Below are 19870 nucleotides of genomic sequence, written 5' to 3' on the forward strand. Positions count from 1 at the left end.
CTGGGACCCACCCAGTGCAGAGGCCTTTGTATGCAGCCACTCAGTCGCTTACGCCGATCCTTCAATGTGCGTGACGAGAGTTCACAGCAATATGCATCTTCTTCCTTGTGCGTCAGGTACAGGCAGTAAACGCACTGGGAATGTTTGTCATACATGAAAACATTCCGCAAACCACAGCTGGTACAAGGCTTGAAAAGAGGTGGAATCCTTCTCGTCTGACATGATCCACGCGGAGTAGACCAGAATAATCTTCTGGAAGCCTCCACGAAGACACTCGACGAAATCCGCCCTTGAGAGGCACTGAAGTATCCAAAAAACTGTCCCTGTTAAATCGGAAGGATGATCGATGGAGCACAAGGCTCGATTGACCGAAAAATAGAGTAAAAGTTTCCCAAAAAGCGAAAAATGCAGTAAAAGCTCAAGAGCTAAGCACGAAGACTCCAAACACTTGAACGCGCGGTAAAAATCGGAATATGGCCGGGCTGCCAGAGGAGGGGCTTAAGTAGAGGGCAGTCATTGGCTGGGGGCAGTATGACCCAAAGCTCAGTGATTGGTTATTAGGATAACGACAGTTCAGAAATTAAACAAACTGATTTTTTCTTTAACGAGGATTCCCAGCCTGACGAGGGGGAATATTCATGAGCATGTGAATCCATGCCAGACCCCATGGTGAAGACGTTAGGTGCTATCATCAACCATTTGATGTACGCGGATGACCTGGTCCTAATAGACCAAACCCCAGTGGGCTTACAGCAACAGCTAAAAGCACATAACAAGTATATTCAAGAGAATGGCTTGAAAGTCAGTGTAGGTAAATCAAGGATTTTGACACTTCAATCAACAAGTGGAAGGAAGCAGGGCAAAGATACATGGCATATAGAGAATGTTGGGCTACCTGAAGTGTCCTCATTCCTGTACCTGGGGGAGCTGCATAAGCACCTATGGGACATACTAGAAGGCCTATACTGGAAAACGCTGTTCAAAATTCCAAACTGTATGCCAGCACTAGTAATAAGTCAAGAACTAGGCCTCATCTCTCTGCACGCCCAAGTAACCTGGAAGAAGCTGAACCTCTTTCCTAATTGTATACTGGAAAACCCGGTACAAGTTTTTGGAGCATTAAAGGAGGGAATGAAAGGAGGAGAGGGTCAGGACCTACAAGACTGGAGAACAGAATGTAACAAAGTCTTAAGCGACCTGGAAACTACCAAGGACCAGTTGCAATAAAACCCAAATTCAATGAAGACCAAACTCTGGAGACAGGACTGGATTTGGACTCTATAAAAAGCAAACAGGGTGAAATTATGCCACTAGGAAATTATAATCGATAGGCCCTACAACGTTTTACCAAACTACCTGTTAAATGGCCCGAGCCCGCTGATCAGATCCAAATTTAAGAGACTTCGACTAAGCTTACATCCTACTCTGGAAGTCCTAGCTACGCGTGGAAAGGACGTGCCAACAAAAACAGACTGCAGGTTATGTAGGTTTAAAAATGAAAAAGAAACCCTAAAATATCTGGTATTATCCTGCAAAGCGCTAACCGTGCAGACTGTCATTGGGAAAGTACTTTGAGGAATTTAAAACACGCGATAGCAATGACTGGTGGAAGGTCTGTATGCAGGGGGAAAGGACGACACTCATAATTGCCCTGGTTACATACCTGCACAAAGTTTTTAAACGTTTCAACAAAGAAGATGCGATAGCCTGGACAGAGGAGGAGGAATTCAATGGACCTCAGAAAGACTCAACAAGGCTGGTCTGCCAGGAATAATTTTGTGAATCTTCGTATAAAGGTCAAAAACATTTTAAAAAAATTGACTTCATGCAAATGTTTTATACATTTTTGTATTAGATTTGCCTTTGAAGACAATAGACTTTTTGACTTCTATTGTGCGTTAACTGTACCTTACACCAAGCCCTTGCTTATCTTGGTGCAAGACTTACTTCTCATCTTTGGCAACACGTCTGTTTGGCTAGACTTTCATGGCAAACCACTGCACATCCAGTAAAGTTTGCTCCTCGGAACAGCACACCAATGGTGGTTCTGAAAAACTTTAAACACTGGCGGTAGTCCAAGTATAATGCCCTACAACAGATGCAATCTTGAAAAAGCATGGTGCAAAACTACAAATGGCAAATGAAAAATCTGTTATGAAGGAAAATCCAGCTTAATTGTCATCATGGATTAACAACAAAACTAAAGGGAAAACTAGGCCAACGGTAATGTAAAACTATTCAACAGAAGACGATGATCTACGCAATATGCCATCCCCTGACATATAACATACTTACTTATTTTCTGCAAAGTTTGCGAAATCCAACAGGCAGTCACCTTTTAAAATCTGAAAGATAAGGTAAACATCTGCAATAAAACGTCTGCCTTGATGCCAACCAGCTCAATTCATCCAATGTGTTGTAACCCACTTCATTCAGGATTAGCAAATGGAAAATACACATTTCATAATTGTTTGCTGCTCAGAATCGTTATTCACATGATTTACACAATCCTGGCATCTAGTAGTTTGGTTATGGATAAATTACTGGTAATCCTTGTGCCCATCAAGAGGATCTTTAAATTCATAAGCATCGTCTATACAGCCTATGCACAGGACCCTAGCACACTGACCATAGAAAAACTGCATAATAAACATTTATAAATATGGCATATATTGCAAATACATTTTGAAGAGATTCATCCTGAGGGAGGGTGAGGATGGTGGGGAACAGTTTCCAGCAAGTTAAACCAATTTTCGAAAAGCATCCCTACATCGGAAAAATTGCAGAAAATAAATTGGGCAATAGGCAAGCATGAAAAAAAAAGTCACTACGAGCAAGAATCTGCAATGACGAGTGACGAAGTGGCTGACAAAGTCGTCTTTCATGGTGAAGCTACTGCAGCAGTCTGCCTTTTGTGTGTATCCTAAGGAGGAGGAGCCATTACCTGTGTGTTGCTGGCAAGAGGATAAAACCTAATTTACAGCACGGCACGCTGAGCAGATGAAGTGGCTAACAAAGTGGTCTTTAGTGGTCCGTCGTTGGGCTCGAGTGGCCGGAGTCATCCTATTTTTCACTTAAATGCAGAGCAGATGTTAATCATGGAAAATAGATAGCGGACCTGCCAGAAGTGGGAATACAATGGGAAACGGAATCCTTTAATTATCGGGGTATACACATTCACCACGACTCAGCTGAGACATTCAAGTTCAACGTGGGTAGGGCGATCACAGTTTTGCAGGACAAAGTTTCTGGAATAAGCTGCCTCTCTCACTTATGAGGAAAATTTCAGTCTGTAAGATGATTATCCTACCCAGGCTCTTGTGTATCTATTCACGAACATAACTCACTTGTTCAGGCCCCCATTTTTTAGGCAGCTGGACGGTATGATCTTGGGGTTCCTCTGGGTTGGAGGGAGGAGTAGGATCTCCTTGAGCACATTGCAGAGCCAAAATCTGGAGGGTGGGTGCCCTCCCTACCAGATTTTGAATTTTACTACATGGCCTTGCAGCTACAACACATGGTGAAATGGGACATCCAGAGCGGTCAGACAGGCTCTTATTAGGCCCCACTAAGCAACCTCATACCGGAAATGGAGTTGCTTTTGGGTATATGGAAAAACCCGGGAGCGACGGGAATCACAGGGTAGTACAGCATGTGTGGAAAAGAGCATGTCGAAGGTTGAGATTGGGGAGGGATACAGTCCAGAGATAACATTGGGACCTTCCCCGCATTGGAAAAGATCTTAAGAGATATAGGTTCCAGTAGATGCGAAAAGACTGGGCTGAACACAGGGAGAGGAGGGGGGGGGGGGGGGGGGGGGGGGGCGGTGGGGCTCTGTTTGAGGGAGATCGCCTTCTATCATTTGCAGAATGGGCCCCAAAATATCAGATGTCAAAGGGACAATACCAAAACTTTGCGTGACTTGCGAAAAGTTTGGCGGACATATGTGCCTCCACACCGGAGGAGCCCCCAACCTTCCCAGTGCTCCACACCATACTCTTTAATGGGCGAGGAGAGGCACGTCATCACAAGTCTATACACAACACTACCCATCCTTGGAGTTAAAGAGAAATGGGAACGGGACCTAGAAACGCAATTAGGAGACACAACATGTATAACTCTGATTGTAATTTACATGTGGTTCAGCTTGAACTGGACTGATGTATGGCTGACATGTTATAGTTCTTTTTGGTTAATTTTTGTTCTGTGTTGTCTATTAATGTTAGTTACGTTGTTTGTATGTAAAGGAGATGATGCATACTTTCTAAAGGATTGGGAAGATTGCGATAGTCGCAAAGACTGATTGTTACTACTTAAACGAGAATTCATTGTACAATAGGAATAGGCATAGTTACTGGCAAACTTATGATTAATTTGCAATATGAAAGTTTCTAGGAAGTAAAATTAATGATTTAACGTTTGTGACCTGGAACGTTAAAGACCTGAATTGTCCAAAAAAAAAAAAAAAAGGAAGAAAGTGATGGCAAGGTTATGGAGAACAAAAGCTGATGAAGCTAGGAAATATTTAACCGATGCAAAATACTCATGTGAATTGTCAATTGCCACTCTTCAAAATCAAGGGGAGTTGGTATTTTGTTTAGAAAGGGCCTAAACTTCAAATTTTAAAGAGTGGCCATGGATGGTGAAGGTAGAATTATCTGTTTGGACATGCTTAATAGTGGTAGGGTGATAACACTAGGATGTGTGTATGGTGCATGTCCAAACAAACTGTTTTTTGGAGGTGATCACTATTACGTGATATGCATGGAAAGACAATTTTATTAGGGGTGGATTTAAACTGTGTTCTCAACCATGTTATTGACCGTTCTGCATCATGCAGGTACATGAATCATGTGATAAGTAATGAATTCAACCAATTTATTGAGAGGTTTGATTTAGTAGATATATGGAGGACCATGCATTCGTCTGCAAGAGAATACACTTTTTACTCACTGGTGCATGACTCATTCTCTAGGATTGATTATGGACTAATCTATGATAGACTGATTAATAAGGTATTATGTATAGACAGAGAGCAGGAAATCTCGGATCACGCTCTGGTGGACTTACGCCTGATGATGGGGGGGAAGGGCCTAACTTTGTAAGGTGGCACATGAAAACAGGTATTTTAAAGAAAGAACATTTCAGAACATTATTGAGATGTTTAAGGAAAATAGGGACTCGGCAGACATTCAAATGGTCGGGGACAGTTTCATAGCTACAGTGAGGGGTGGACTGGTTAATAAGACTTCTACTCAAGGAAGACTGGACTAAAAGAGGTAAATATGTTAGAAGGGGTCTAGCCAGCCTGCAGCAAAGATATGCACAAACTAAGAGAATAAGTTACCGTTTGAAGATGGTCAGCGCGCAGGAGGATTTGAAGAATAAGATAAGATTTATCTGTTGGCAGAAATGGGGCCTGTTTTGTGAGACAAAAATACTGGGAATATGGTGATAAAATCGTCAGGTTATTACCTAATAGGTTGAAGGGAATGATGGAGGCGTCATATATACAAAGTGGTGAGGACGAGCAGGGTTGTTCATTGGTTAAAAACACAGAAATAAGCCAGTGTGACTGCTCTTTTTATAAAATCTATATACACAGAGGATATTTTCCAGTTCGTACTGGACTTTTTTTTTACAACTTAGACATCCCCAGTTTAAAGGTTGAGGATAATGCCGCTTTGGAGGCCAGGTTTGGGATTGAAGAGACCTTACAGGCAATTGAACAACTCAATATTGGTAAATCACCAGGATTAAATGGCTTGCCAGTAGAATTGTATAGGTCTTTTGGGCCCACCTTGGCTCCCTTATAATGCAAACTAAGTATTCCCGTGAAAAGCTTAGCGTCCACGTTAAGAAGGGAAATGGGGCGGTAGGACTGCAAACTCTTGGGTCTTTATCTGCCTTCGGGATAACAGTGATCAAGTGCCTGTCCGAATGATAGGGGTAGGGGTGGCCTCCCAGGGCCATTATGTTAAATAATTAGCCTGCCAGGTGCCGCTCTAGGGGTCCTGCACAAGTCTTATAGAACCCCCGCCGTATAGCCGTCATCCCTGGTGCCTTCACCAGTTTTAATCCTGCTATACCCTTCAGTACCTCATCCTATGTAATGGGTTTGTCTAAGTCTATGCTTTCCCTGGTTCGGAGACTTGGGAGGGGCACTCCTGTGAGGTATGTACCCAGCGTTTCCCAGTCAGTGACCACCTCCCATACAGATTTTCATAGAATGCAGCGAATGTGCCGGTCACTTCCCCTGCTTCCGAGCGCCTCCGATCCCCCTCACCCCGGATCGTGGACTTCTGTGGTATCTGGCCTCGGAGTCTCGCCGCCAATAGCGCATTTGCCTTGCCCCCTTCTCATAGACTTTTTGTTTCAGACATTGTAAGCTAGAGAGTACCATCCCCATTTCTATATCCCTTAATTCCTGTTTTGCTCTTGTCAATTTATGGTCCTCCTCCCTCTCCCTGTCCCCCTTACTTTCCACCCTTTCTAAGATGCGAATCTCGCCCCTGAGGTTTTCGGGACAGTAAGGCCCTAATTTTCTTCTTGGAGGCACACTCCCTAATGGGGAGACTCCTCCACGTTGCCTTTGCAGCTTCCCACATCATGCCTCTCAACTTCTCCTGTGTCACTGAGACGGAGGAATTCTTCAATAGCTTCTTTCATTCCTCCACGAAAGCCGTGTCCCAGAGGAGGTCATTACATTGCCAGAGGGATTCGCAGGAGTTTAAACCTCCATCCTCACCATGTCGTGAGCCGACCAACTGATCGGGAAGTGTTCATAGGTACCCACCCTATTAGTGTGCTGTTGCATGAACAAAATAATCAATCCTTGTTCTGGAGGCATGGACCGACGACAAGGTGGTGTAACCCCATACCGTTGGGTGGGAGTCCCTCCAGACGTCGACCAGACCAGATCCTGATCCCACATGTAGTCCACCAATCCTTTGTTGGCAGCTCCCCCTGCTCCCTGAGGGGATTTGCCCCCACTGTGGTCCATCTCCCTGTCCGCCCACATATTAAAATCTCCCCCCATAATGAGAAGTCCCTCCCTACTATCCAGAATCTCTCCCATGGCTTCCCTCAAGAACTGCATTTGGCCAACATTCGGGCAGTACACAGACGATATAGTTATCCTGGATTTTTCTATGGTCCCAAAACCACTAATGCCCTCCCATCTGCTCGAGCCCAGACAACTGGATCCACTAGCCTGACCATCGATCCAACAAGTTCCCCCACTCCTCCCTTTTTATAGGGCCCCCTAGGCCCAAAGGATTTGCCCCGGGGATGTGCCTTTCCTCCCCATGCACCATACGGGTTTCTTGTACGAGGAGTGAGTCTAGATCGCAATCCCGCATTTCTTTTCCCAGTAAATAGGGTTTTGTGGGGGAATGAAGGCCTTTCACGTTCAAAGAGCCTATCTAAAGGACCTCCAACCATACTCAAATTTTTGAATTTTCTGCCGCCTGCATCATCTTTACTGCCAGTCGGCCCCTGGGCTCCCGCTGTTCTAACTGAGCCATTGCGGCTCCCTCCTGGCCTCCGGCCCTCTCTTCGTTCCCGATGACCTGGAGCACCTGATGTGCCTCTTGTCAACTGGTTACTCAGCAATCCACTTCTCCACATTCAAAAGTCAAGGGAAAGGGGGGGGCGCTGTTGCGCACATCTAAGATGGCCGCCTAGGTGGAGAGCTCCGGCTCGACCGAAATCCTTTCATCTATAAATCCTTCCAGTTCTGAACTGGCAGACGTACGTTTGCAGAATACCACGGGGAAGGTTCGTAGAAGACACCCTGTGAAAACGCAACGTGTGGACCCCGGGCCGACGGAGATAATCGCAGGTGCAACTGCAACGGCCGTAGTGCTGCGGAGTGACCGCCCGTGGGTTCCAGGCGACTTCCACTTGAGCCCGGGGCTCGCAACGGCGGGTCGGCCAGGTGGGGGAGGGGCAGCCCACCAATACACAAGCGCTGCCGGAGGGCGGCGGTGCTCTGCTTTCTCTTCCCGTCTATACGAAGACGAGTACTCGGACTTTCATGTGCCAAGCTCCGGGCGAAAAAATCCTGCCAAGTGCTCGAGGGTGCGCCGCAACGGCAGCGTGTCCCCCCCTCTGATCCGGATCCCCCCCACGGCTAAGTCTAGCTAGGACGTTGCTGGTGAAGTAAGTGGGCCGCTGGGAAGAGTGGACGCCAGGGACCAGTGCCTCGGTGCACGATACATCTGGGTCCCAACGAGGGTGGGGGAGAACGTTACAATATTGTTATAGAAGAAGCTTGCCGCCACAGCACGATTGAAGATGAGGGGGGCGCTGCGGGAGGGAGCGCACCCTGCCCCTGGTAGACGAATACTGTGGAAGTCTCACAAATGCAACCCTGGGGGTGAGAGTGTACATCGGAGGTGAGACTGAACCTATCCCCACACCTGTACTGCAGTTCGGCCGAGCTGTGCTGCCACCATACAACATAACCCGATACTGGTCGCCAGCAGTACACATAAGTTGGGGAACATAGACCACCCCAAAAGTGACAAAGTCGCCTAATGGGCCGCACTGAGAAAAAAGCTGCAGGGGGAAGAAAGACCGGCCCAATGGATTCCTTTACCAGCTCCCAACCACAGGAGGCATCTGGAGGGGCGACACAAACATCCGAAAATCGAGACGCAGACCCTTTGGACCGCTTGGCAACAATTGTGCAAAATGGGTTCCTGGCTGTCAACGTAAAGTTGGAAGATATAGGGGCGACGATCGGGTCCCTGAAGGCCCGGGTTGAAAAGGAAAGCGCACGCATTTCGGAGGCGGAGAATAGCATAAGCTCAAATGAAGATGTGATTTCTCAACATGGCCGAGATATAGCCCTGCTACAGACCGAACTGCGCAAAACCCAAAGCAAGTGTGAGGATCTCGAATCCAGGTCCCGCAGAAACAGCATTCGTATTGTTGGGGTCTCGGAATCGTTTGGCAAGGGCTCCATGGAAAGGCAGGTGGAAGAACTACTGAAATCGATGCTGGGAGCGGAATCACTCTCGAACCACTTTCTCGTCGAGAGGGCTCACCGCACGCTTGCACCCCCTCCGAAACCAGGAGCTCCACCCCGCACTATCATTGCGGGCCTTCTAAACTACAGGGATAGGGACACAATACCCAGTCTATCCATAGAAAAAGGAACAATACATTTCGAGGAGAACAATTCATATATATCCTGACTTCTCCGCGAACATACAAGCGCAGCGCAGGTCCTAGGAAATGGTTAAAAAACAACTACGGCTCCGTGGTGACCCTTATGCTTTTAATTTTCCCGGCGAAAATGAGAATTCAACATGGAGGGAGAGCCCACTTCTTTGAAAACCCTTCCGAGGCCATGGCATATGTGGAGGCCTCCATTCCGCTGCCCCCTAGAGACCGAATGAGGGATCAAAATGCGAGACCCAATCCTGGCGAGGACTGAACCGATTTGGCAGGCAGATGAGTCGGCGCCTTCCTGCAGCGACTATGTCTTCATAAGTCAGCAGAACTGAACTGGAACATGATCCGTTGTTGTCAGGCTGTGGAGCCTCCTCCATGGGTGTCCAGCTGGCAACATTAGCCGACCCTATGGAAAGGTCCACAAGCTCAGTTAAAAAGCCCATCGGGCAAGTTTTGAGTGTTAATGAGCAGCATCGTCAAGTTGGGGATGATGATGCGGGTGGGGGGCCAGGTAACAGTTCGCTATGCTGAGCCATCGGCAAAGTTGGGGAAGGGGGATAGTTGCACTGTTAAGTTTGGGTTGAAGAATATGTGGTCTTGAGGTTGCGATTGCTGCTCCCGTAATGTGACTATTGGGAAAGTTGGATGACATGGCGGGTACTAATACATATGGAAATAACGGTACAGGGGGGCTGAAAATATCATTGTTGTCTTGCAATATAAGAGGATTAAACAACCCAATGAAGGCCAGGAAGGTTGGCAATTATTTGTCTAGACATCACCCTCAAGTCATGATGTTGCAAGAAACACATGCAATTGGTGCCGTGAACGAGAGTGTATTGCCCAAATGGGGGAAGACACAGTATTATACTAATTACTCGGGGGGGGGGTTATCACTCTCATACACCCCTCCCTGGGGTTCCGGGTAGCGGACCACAAGGTGGATGTGCAGGGCAGATACGGTATGGGGGGAAATGGCTGGGAAACATGTTACATTGGTGAATACATATGGCCCTAACATAGACGACCCAGACTTCTACTTAAATATATATGAAACCCTTAAACTCGACGCTTCTTCCATAATATGGGGGGGGGATGAGAGGGGGGACTTTAACATGGCCCTGGACCCCACAACAGATAGATCTAGTGGGAAAGTGAGGACACCAACTAGAATGGCGCTGAAGCTGAGACAGCTACTTTCACAAATGGCACTAACAAATGCATGGCACACATTACACCCGGATGTTAGACGGTACAACTATTATTCATCCGTCCATGACAGTGAGTCGCGAATAGACTATTTCTTTACCTCACAAGGCCTTTCCGAGATGTTGCACGCTGTGAGATTTTACCTCGTACACTGTCCACTCCCCAGTCGCGCTGGGGCTTTGGTTGAGAGATACTCCGACCAACTAGGAGATGGAGAATGCCGGGGGGGATGCTTGGTGACCCTGGGGTAGTAGAATCCCTTTGCAAATAAATAACAGAATTCTTTACTAATAACCTTGGGTCAGCGAGGCTGGTCTTCACTGTCTGGGAGACTTTTAAGGTCTGGGTTAGAGGGGCAATCCTGTCGAAATCTACTGGTCTCCTGAGGGGTGCGAGGAGGGAACTGGAGGAGGTGGAAAGCACCCTAAACAACCTTGAGGAAACGTATAGTCGCAAACACGATAGGAACACCCTAGCCGAAATCCATGAACACATCCGTGATTTCAATGACCTGGCCACCAGAGAAACAGTATATGGCAGCCCCGTCCAGAGCACACAGGTATGGCGACGGAAACAGGGCGGGTAGAACACTGGCCAATCTCATTAAGCAGGAGCGACAGCCACAACCTATTACTAGTATTCAAGGTGTGAATTGCGAGGTCAAAACAAGCGAGGTGGATATAAACGGTGAGTTTACCCAATTTTAATCAAACACTGTATTCCAACAGAGATAGCAAAACGACCACTGAGATAATGGCATACTTGGCATCGTTAGGGCTCCCAGAACTCCTACTTGAAAGCAGTTTGGCCCTAGATCAACCAATCACTGTGGAAGAAATGGAAGAGGCAATCATGGGGCTGGCGTCAGGCAAAGCACCGGGTTCCGATGGGCTGGGGGCCAAATTTTATAAGGAGTTCAGCAAGGAGCCAACTCCCGTGCTACTGGGGACCTGGGAGGAAGCCCTAGATGGAGGCATACTACCCCCGACAATGAGGGAAGCCATCATAAATGTATTACCTAAACCCCAATGCCCACCTAGCGACATGTCATCATACAGGCCCTTATCACTTATCAATGTCGATGCCAAGATATTTGCCAAGGTTCTGGCGAACCGGATGGCACCATTGGTCTCGACATTGGTCCATCCTGATCAGAATGGGTTCATTCCCCTGCGATCCACTGCATTGAACCTCTGTAGATTATTTGGCATAATGGCCCAGATTGATCCTGGGAGGAGTGCCGCCGCTGTTGCCCTCGACGCCGAAAAAGCGTTCGACTCCGTGTCCTGGAAATATCTCTTTAGTGTATTGGAGACATTTGGGGTGGGACCTACTTCATTGGGTATGTTCGACTGCTTTATACCGCTCCAGGAGCCAGAGTGTGCACCAACAGAACCATCTCCGAGATGTTCCAATTAGGGAGGGGCACAAGACAGGGATGCCCCTTCTCGCCCATTTTGTTTGCCTTAACTATCAAGCCAATGGCAGCAGCTGTTCGACTAAGGCATAGAGACAGGGGAATAAACATGAAAGGCGCAATCCAACTAATTTCGCTCTATGCAGATGACGCGCTCCTATACGTCCGCGAACCAGAAAAAAAACAGAGCCCATTATGACAGACATACACAAGTTTGCGGAGTATTCGGGGTATGTCATCAACCTAGCCAAGTCGGAGGTGTTTCCACTCACGCCCTCCACTAAATGCCCCACGAATATGTGCGGTCTGAAATGGTCAGAACATCATATAAGATACCTTGGGGGCGCCTCCCTATATCCTTACATGGCCAAATCGCCTTGCTTAAAATGATAGTCCTTCCCAAACTATTATATTTTTTTGTAAATATACCAATATGGCCGGGCAGAGACTTTTGCTAAGCTACGGTCGTTAATAGTAACCTTCATATGGAATGGTATGGGAATAAATTACAGAACCCTATGATACTGGAGGTATGGCTGCTCCAGACTGAGTTTTATTATCTGGTCGCCCAGGTGCAATTTGCGAAAGTATTGGTATGAGGACTCTGGGGAAAAACCACATACGTGGGTGGAGGCACAAACTATATCCCCAGTGAACATTAGGTCAGTCATATTTACTACAAGACACAGGGACACTTGTGACTATGACCCGATCAGCTGCACGGTCCGTGCTTGGGGCGCATTGTTTAAGAGGCTAAAGTTGAAGACACCATATAAATCGGAGGTTCCCCTGTGGAACTTTTCAGGTATTCCCCCCACGTTCGATGTGGGTATTCAGGAGGTCTGGGACCCACACATGGAGATGAGGGTGGGCGACATGTATATAGATGGCAAATTTGCAACTAAAGAAGACTTCATGAGAGCAATGGGGGGTGGACCACTTAAAATATTGCAATATTATAGGGTAAGGGCCGCCTTTCAGAAGAGATGACCAATGTTCCCAGATGAACCTCCCCAACACCCCTGCACGCAGATCACCACCATGAATGCCGGGCTGGGCATCTCTAAATTGTATGCAGCAGTGCAAACACACACCCCTACAATAAACCAGGTCAAGGACAAATGGGAAACGGACCTACAAATGCCCATCCCGGAAGATAAGTGGAGCAGATATTGTGCACTGATGAAAAAAAAGTTTCATTAAATGCGGGTCTACGCTTGATACAGTTTAAACTCTTGAACAGGTTGCATTAGATGCCGGCTAAACTGGCAAAATTTGGCACGGAGCATGGAGGGGAGTGCCCCAAATGCGGGTCTCAGTCTGCAGGCTCCTTTCACATGTACTGGGAGTGCCCTGCCGTTCTGAAATTCTGGGGGGAGGTGGCTGAGCTATTGGCTGATATCGCGCAGATACCCCTGCAATTAACCGCTCACAGATACTTGTTTGGAGACATTGGCAAGTGCTCGGAGAAAACCAGGAAACTATTCAATGTGGCATGCGCAGTGGCGAAGAAATGTATCCTGCAAACCTGGAAAATGTCCACACCGCCAAACATGACCACTTTCCTTCGCGAACTGACATATGTCAACGAGTGTGAGGAACAATATGTTTTGACTCTCCCGGGGGCAAGCCGGCCTAAGGACATCTGGGGTCCCTTCCGTATTTATCTATGTGATTTGCTCTCAGACGATGATGAAGCTGTATAATGTCGGTTGTAAATGTCTTTCTTTTTGTCGATTTGTGTGAATTGGAGGGGGAGAGTTGTAACTGTCGAGACCACTGTTGTTGAACAATAAAAAGAATTAAAAAAAAAAAGTCAAGGAAAAGGACCACCTGTATCCGATGCCCTTATCAGTGAGCCATTGCATGAGTGGACGGCAATCTCTAAGACGGGCCAACGTCAGGGCTGACAAGTCTTGGAATACCTTAATTGTGTCACCCTCATATAGGAAGCTTCCCAGGCGCTTTGCTTTCTCGAGCACTTCCATCTTCTCCCTGTTTCTAGGGAAGCAGAACACTATGGACCTGGGTCCTCTCCCTCCTCCGCCACTGTGGGCCGTTTCCAGCTGCACTCCCTTGTCCCCCCCCCCACCCCTCAATGGCGAACAATCGGTTCATCAGTCCTTGTACCCATCTTCCTACTTCGGCTGCTGACTCTCCCCCTTCCATGAGAGGTATTTTCGTGCCTGTAGCTCATGTTTGGGCATTGTCTCGGTGGCTCTGAGGTTCGCCTCTTCACTCTGACTATGTGCTTCGGTCCTCGACCTGCATACCCTCCTGACAACACACAGCGGGGTCTTTGACTCTGGAAGCTCCGCTCCTCACTCCGACTGGCTCCACATGAACGCACCCTTTCCTCACTTTGCTGTGGGAGGTGGGATGCGCCCTCCTTCTCTCTACTTTGTTGCGTGTCCCGCCATGGGCCCAGGCGCGCCTCCCTACTGCGGCCTTACGGCCTCCTTCAGGGGTGGATTTCACCTGCACCAGTTCAGCGAGTTGTGAGGCTTCTAGGCCTCTAAGTTTCCCAGGCCCAAGTGCGATGGTACAGATGTTTTAGGGGGCACTCGCAACCAGGCACTACACGGGACGAGGTTCATCCCTTGGGCCCATGTTGAGATCTAATTGGTATCCCACACTTTCTGCCAATTTCTCGTTGGCCCCTGACTGGTGTGGGCTCCCGTGACCCTCTAACCTGCGGATGCATCTGCGTCGCTGACAGGCCTCTCCATTCGCCCTTCTTGGTTGTCGTGCTGTGCTTCTCTGGTGCCGTGCTGCCGGTCCTTCCACCCTGGTCGTCTGCCAGCCCGTGGTCCTCCAGGTCCGATTCTCCTGGGTGTTAACCCCAAGGAGATGGCCGTGCTCGTAGCGGCGGGCGTATGTCGAACGGCCTCCCTTTATTGTGGGGTGGGGGCTGGCAGCACTCCCCCGGCTATTCCCCCCGCCAGCGGTAGGAAGTATTCCCTCTTGCGCACCATAAGAGTGTTGTGGAGCCCGGGCCCCACCAAGCTTGTCCTCAGCCTTCTCGACAGTGCTGGGTGTGGGCACCTTGCGTCAGCTCCCCCTCCAGGGGTAGCTCGGGCTTCGATGTTGTCTCGGGATGCCACTGTGACCTTCAGTCAGGACTCGATGCCGCCACTACTTTTCCTGCCGGAACGCGGGGTGTCGGAGCCTCTCTGGCCCAGGCAGTCTCTCCTCGGTCCTCACACTGCTTGGAATTCTCTAGGATGCCACACTCCCCTGGGTCTCGGTCACTGCCTTGAGCAGGGGGGCACCACCGTCTACAGCTCCTGCTGGGCAGCTCAAAGCATTACATACTCTACCGGGGGGTGGGGGGAATGTAGATTTGCAGGCCCAACGGCTTGGAAAGGAGCTATGTCTCGTCACACGTCCATCCTGGTACGCGTCCACTATCAGTCTCAATACATTGTTTTGATTGATCGTATTAGAATATATATGCTCATAAGATTGGCCAAGGTAGTGAGCTCAAAGTTCAGTGCAGACAGAGTGGTAGATCCTACCAAGGGGCCAAAGGAAGTATGGCCAGTGTTTGAAGAGAATGACAGTGAAGATGATGCTGATGAAGAAATGAAAGAAGATGCCTCTCCCTTAGTCGGCGAGTTCTGTACAATCGGGGAATTGCCTAATCTCAAAAGGAGCGGGAAGTGGGGAAGTGATTTTTCCCAGCAGCCGGTCCGCATTATCATTTACTTCAAACCGGTAACAAGGAGCACGAGATTCTATAATAGCGACCTTGGTATAGATGTTTCATTGCAGGTCAGTCAAAGCATCTTTGAGCGGCAGTCATTTGCATTCACTCTTGGTAGTAGATAACACTTAAACAACTTCCGTGACTTTGGCCCAAGCCAAAAGATCTTGTCAGATAGCTCTTGAGATACAGATGCTGTGTTCTCTATAACGTTTACATCTTCACTGACACTTTATAAAATTCCACTAGAGGCTAGACAGTTGAAAGGGAACCAAACAGGAGACCCCACTGTCTCTGTACTGCCTCGTGGAGAAAAGTATGCAAAAACTTGAATGGAGACACTCTGATCCGTCTGCTCTTTTACTCTCCCGCGCCAAACAACTACTACACCTTACCGCTGTTACCACCTTTCACCAGTAGATGAGCCGGTTGCTACCAGTGCTACAGCCAGCGAGTTTCAAGTCTCCCTCCCGCCCCTCAGGGGGCTGCACACAGCTGCACAAGGCAGGTGCGGGTGGCAGGTACTCAAAAGGCAAAAGCAAAATACAGCCAAAATACAACAGTGACCACGTAGATCTCCAACACAATTTTCTGGTCAGATCCGTCCGATGTGCAACAGTGTGGCGCTGCCAAAGAGAGCCGAGAGTGCTAGAGGAAAGGACCCCAGAACATGATTACAATTGCCAAGCCGCACCAGCACCTACATAGTGGCTGCTTCCTGCAAGACACTGTAGAATAATCATAGAACAGCTCCACTAACAATCAACGAATACAACAAGAAGATGGTTTGGGGCCTTGTGCCGTTAAGTTATCAGTTCCAAAGGTCTACTTTTCAGGTAGGTTTACTAAGTGATTGGACAATTCCAGTCTTTACGATACAAAATCTAAGCATAGTTCAGGTAAGTAAACTCACGTAATCCCATTCACCAATATAGGCCTAAGAAGGGATCATCGATCAGGCCTCCACCGGCCAAAGTCAGGAAAGAGTGATTTAGGGACTGGACTTTACACCAATGTATAGGGGGAAACTAACAGGTATGTTACCTTACCCCCCCACTGAGATTTCTCAAGAGACCACTCTGAGGTTCCGGAATTCATTGGGAACTGTCTTCTGTGCTTGGTCCCGTTCAACAAGGCCCAGGGGGTCGTGGGTGCAGAGGTCACTTTTGAACATAGGATTTAGATACAGTCAGTTGCGGTTAAGATGGATTTCTAGAATTTGGCCGGCAGACATATTTAGGAGGCCACCCTGATTATGGTGAACAGGGTAACAGATGTTAGCCAAAATCCAATCAAGAGATCAGAGGAGAGCATTCAAGGCTATTCTCAGGAGAGAATATGTGGGGTCAGGGGTCTACAATGAGTCCATGCAGACTTTCAACCAGCCAGCATTGGTCCAATCAGGGACCACCGAGTCTCACTCATGCCACACACCTAGTCTTTCAGGCACCACAGATGTGGACTGGGACCAGACAGACAGACAGACAGACAGACACACACACACGAAAAAGCAGCAGCTTTCACAGGCAAGTGCATGACCTTAGCTGGGATTTTCTGACCTGGAAAGGCAGGAAAAAGGCCAAACAAAAATATGGCAAAAGGACAGGCAAAAACCATGTAGAATGGCTTTAGTGTACTAGCCATCTTTAGTAAATCAAAAGTGTACACATAAAAAGTGCAAGACATGCTAGAAAAAATATCTGCTGCCACCAACTCATCGTAAGCACATTGTAAATGTAACCAGAAAGCCACTACAGAAAAAAGTTAAGGAAATAAAGTATCCGAACCACACTTCACGGCAAGGTGGGCAATTGTTAACAATACAATAAATTCACTGAGACATAGTCTCTCACTACTAATAGTCTTATAGACTGATCAGTTTCCTTATAAGAATGACCCAGAGAGGACAATGTAATTAAGGCAGAAGGCTTTTACTTAACTCCAAAAAGTCAGGCCATGTTTCAAAACAAAGCAAAAAGATGGCGGTCTCATACGAGTCTATAGGCAGATGTACACTTTCATGCATACTAATTCTAGGGTTCAAAATAATGATTTGTTGAGCAGGAGCGAAGAGCAGCTCCTGGATATCAGACATCACCCAGTTAGCAGAAGCATCACTAGGTAGTAAGGAGCTAGTACACTGCGAGCTGTGCATCCAACTTCCACATGAGATACACATTATAAGCTATTGTCTATTATATGACTCGTTACACACGATTAACGTCACTCAGGTATGTCTGTACCGTTCCATTTAGCATAATGAGCCAAAAGTAACTCCTGGTAGCTCTTGGGGTTTAAGGTCAGCAGGCACTGTTAGGTCATAATCAGGAGTTAAATTGCTCTCAGCTCCTGATAATTTCTAACTCTGCTTATTCCATCACAATTCTACAAAGTAAACAATTCACAGAAGACTAGTAGTGATGCACACCAAGTTCTAGGGAAAAGCAAACAACAAAGCAACATTTGCCAATTGGGCACATATTTGGTGGGTGTTAGGGATATAAACTGGGTGTTCCAACAGTATATTAAAAATAACTGACCTTTCTAGCAAAGAGTTTTGAAATGTAAGGTTTGAAGTAGTGTTCCTTAATCCCTTTTGCTTCTACAATTAGTCCATCATGCAGCTCACACAAAGTATCAATTATACATGGTGGTTCCTCGTTAAAGTTGCGCTCAACATCAGGGTAGTCATCTGGTAACGCTAACATAATCCAAAATATAAATGTTAAGAAATATAGCAAGAACAACATTTGAAAAAAAGTTTTAGTTTAATAGAAACATAAGATTGAAACACTTCCACATTACCTTTGAATAATGGATTGAGAAGATCTTTTCTGTTTGTGCACTGAAGGGCATTTGCGAAAATCAAGTCCAAGCAACACAGAAGCAAGTGATAGGAATTCACCAAATCATCTCCAATCATACGAAAATTACCTTTAAAAACAAAAAAGGTTGCATGAAAAATGTTTGATTCTTGGAGCAAAAAGCAATGGGATACTGAGAACAGCAGACAAGATTTCAATCAAACCTCAAATGCACAAAGTATTGTATAAACATAATGTCCTCCCTATTGCATCAAACGCAAAAAGCAAGTGTGGCCAAGCAACGAGCTCGAGAGAGAGCGGAAGTGCTACATTCCCAATTTTATACGTTCATTGTTCTGTTCATTCTTGTTTCTACAGATTCCTCTTCACATGTGACATCAAACACTTCATAGGATGCTTGTTCAATTTTGAAATTTCTGATGATAGTCTGGATAGTCTAGAATGGATAGTCTGCAGGATAATGAAGATATTTGCCTGTAACAATAGCTCTGCAGCTTTTGTATCTTTCAAAAAGTCTGATGCTTTGAATACTGCCTTGTCCACAATCTATGGCAACAGCATATGCAGTATGAACCATTTCAGTGTACAGCACAGACGCTTTCTTTCAGTCCTTCCTGAATTAATCAATGAAGGCAGAAAGAAAAAAGGAGCTGGAGGCCATCCTCCGATTCATATAGCCATCATGTTACATGTACAAACTCATGCCAAGCGAGCATAAGGGAAAGCAGGTGGTCACAAGTGAATCTATGAAATACACCCCTCAGTAAAAACAGGAGGTACAAAAGAAGAGGAAGAAAATACATTAGAGAAAATGTCAAAAGCAATAATGAACAAAGTTAAAAATGTCAATATTTCTATTTCAACTATGCAGTTTTTGCAGAACATTTGTTTTTAAAAATGAAAACATCAGTTTTAAACCGACATTTGAACCGGATACGCCCATGAACCAACAAATATAGCGTTGGTATGAGAACTTTCACCCCTGTAATATTCTCTAGCACCAATATGCTATCAACAACTGGACATTGCCACGGTTTTCTCACTTTCTTAAAGCAACACTGGGTGTTCTTTTACACTGCCCGAGCCGTATTAAACCTATGACTTTCCTCTATTGCCTGCCTGTGAGATTATAGGCCTTAAAGTTTCTAATCTCAAAGTGTAAATACAGGGATTAACAATCTTGAAATGGTTCTTTTCACTTTATGTCATTATTCACGGGTGCTAATGAAGATATGACTCTCAATCTTCTTTAAATAATGGGTTAAAATGCTGCATTTTAGAGCACACATAAAAAAGATTGTGTAAAAGCCAAACAGTTTGCAATTGGCACTGGGCGGGCCCAGGGAGGAGGCATGGTATTTTTTATTGGACATCAGTGACAGCTGCTGTATTTCTCTATGATCCATTTTATGTTATAAAAACTGATAATGCCCCTAACACGCAGTATGTTAAGAAGCAATTCCCAAGATTACTAGAATTTAAGAGGCTAAATGGAATGTTGCAGTATGTCACAAGTGTGCAGGGTAAATG

The 19870-nt window shown here is 46.6% G+C and overlaps 1 protein-coding gene across 3 annotated transcripts in view; it reads right to left on the minus strand.

Moving 5' to 3' along the window:
• Window positions 1–19870, minus strand: part of RBL1 (RB transcriptional corepressor like 1) — a 1112731-nt gene that overhangs the window by 939975 nt on the left and 152886 nt on the right. For all 3 annotated transcript variants that reach the window (XM_069652118.1, XM_069652119.1, XM_069652120.1), the window contains 3 exons: window positions 18321–18449; window positions 18056–18216; window positions 2296–2345 (listed from right to left, as the gene is read on the minus strand). In XM_069652118.1, the coding sequence (XP_069508219.1) occupies window positions 2296–2345; window positions 18056–18216; window positions 18321–18449 (340 nt within the window). The remainder of the gene's footprint in view (window positions 1–2295; window positions 2346–18055; window positions 18217–18320; window positions 18450–19870) is intronic.

The sequence above is a fragment of the Ambystoma mexicanum genome, chromosome 3p (genome assembly GCF_040938575.1).
Source record: "Ambystoma mexicanum isolate Mex_15411 chromosome 3p, UKY_AmexF1_1, whole genome shotgun sequence".
NCBI lineage: Eukaryota > Metazoa > Chordata > Amphibia > Caudata > Ambystomatidae > Ambystoma > Ambystoma mexicanum.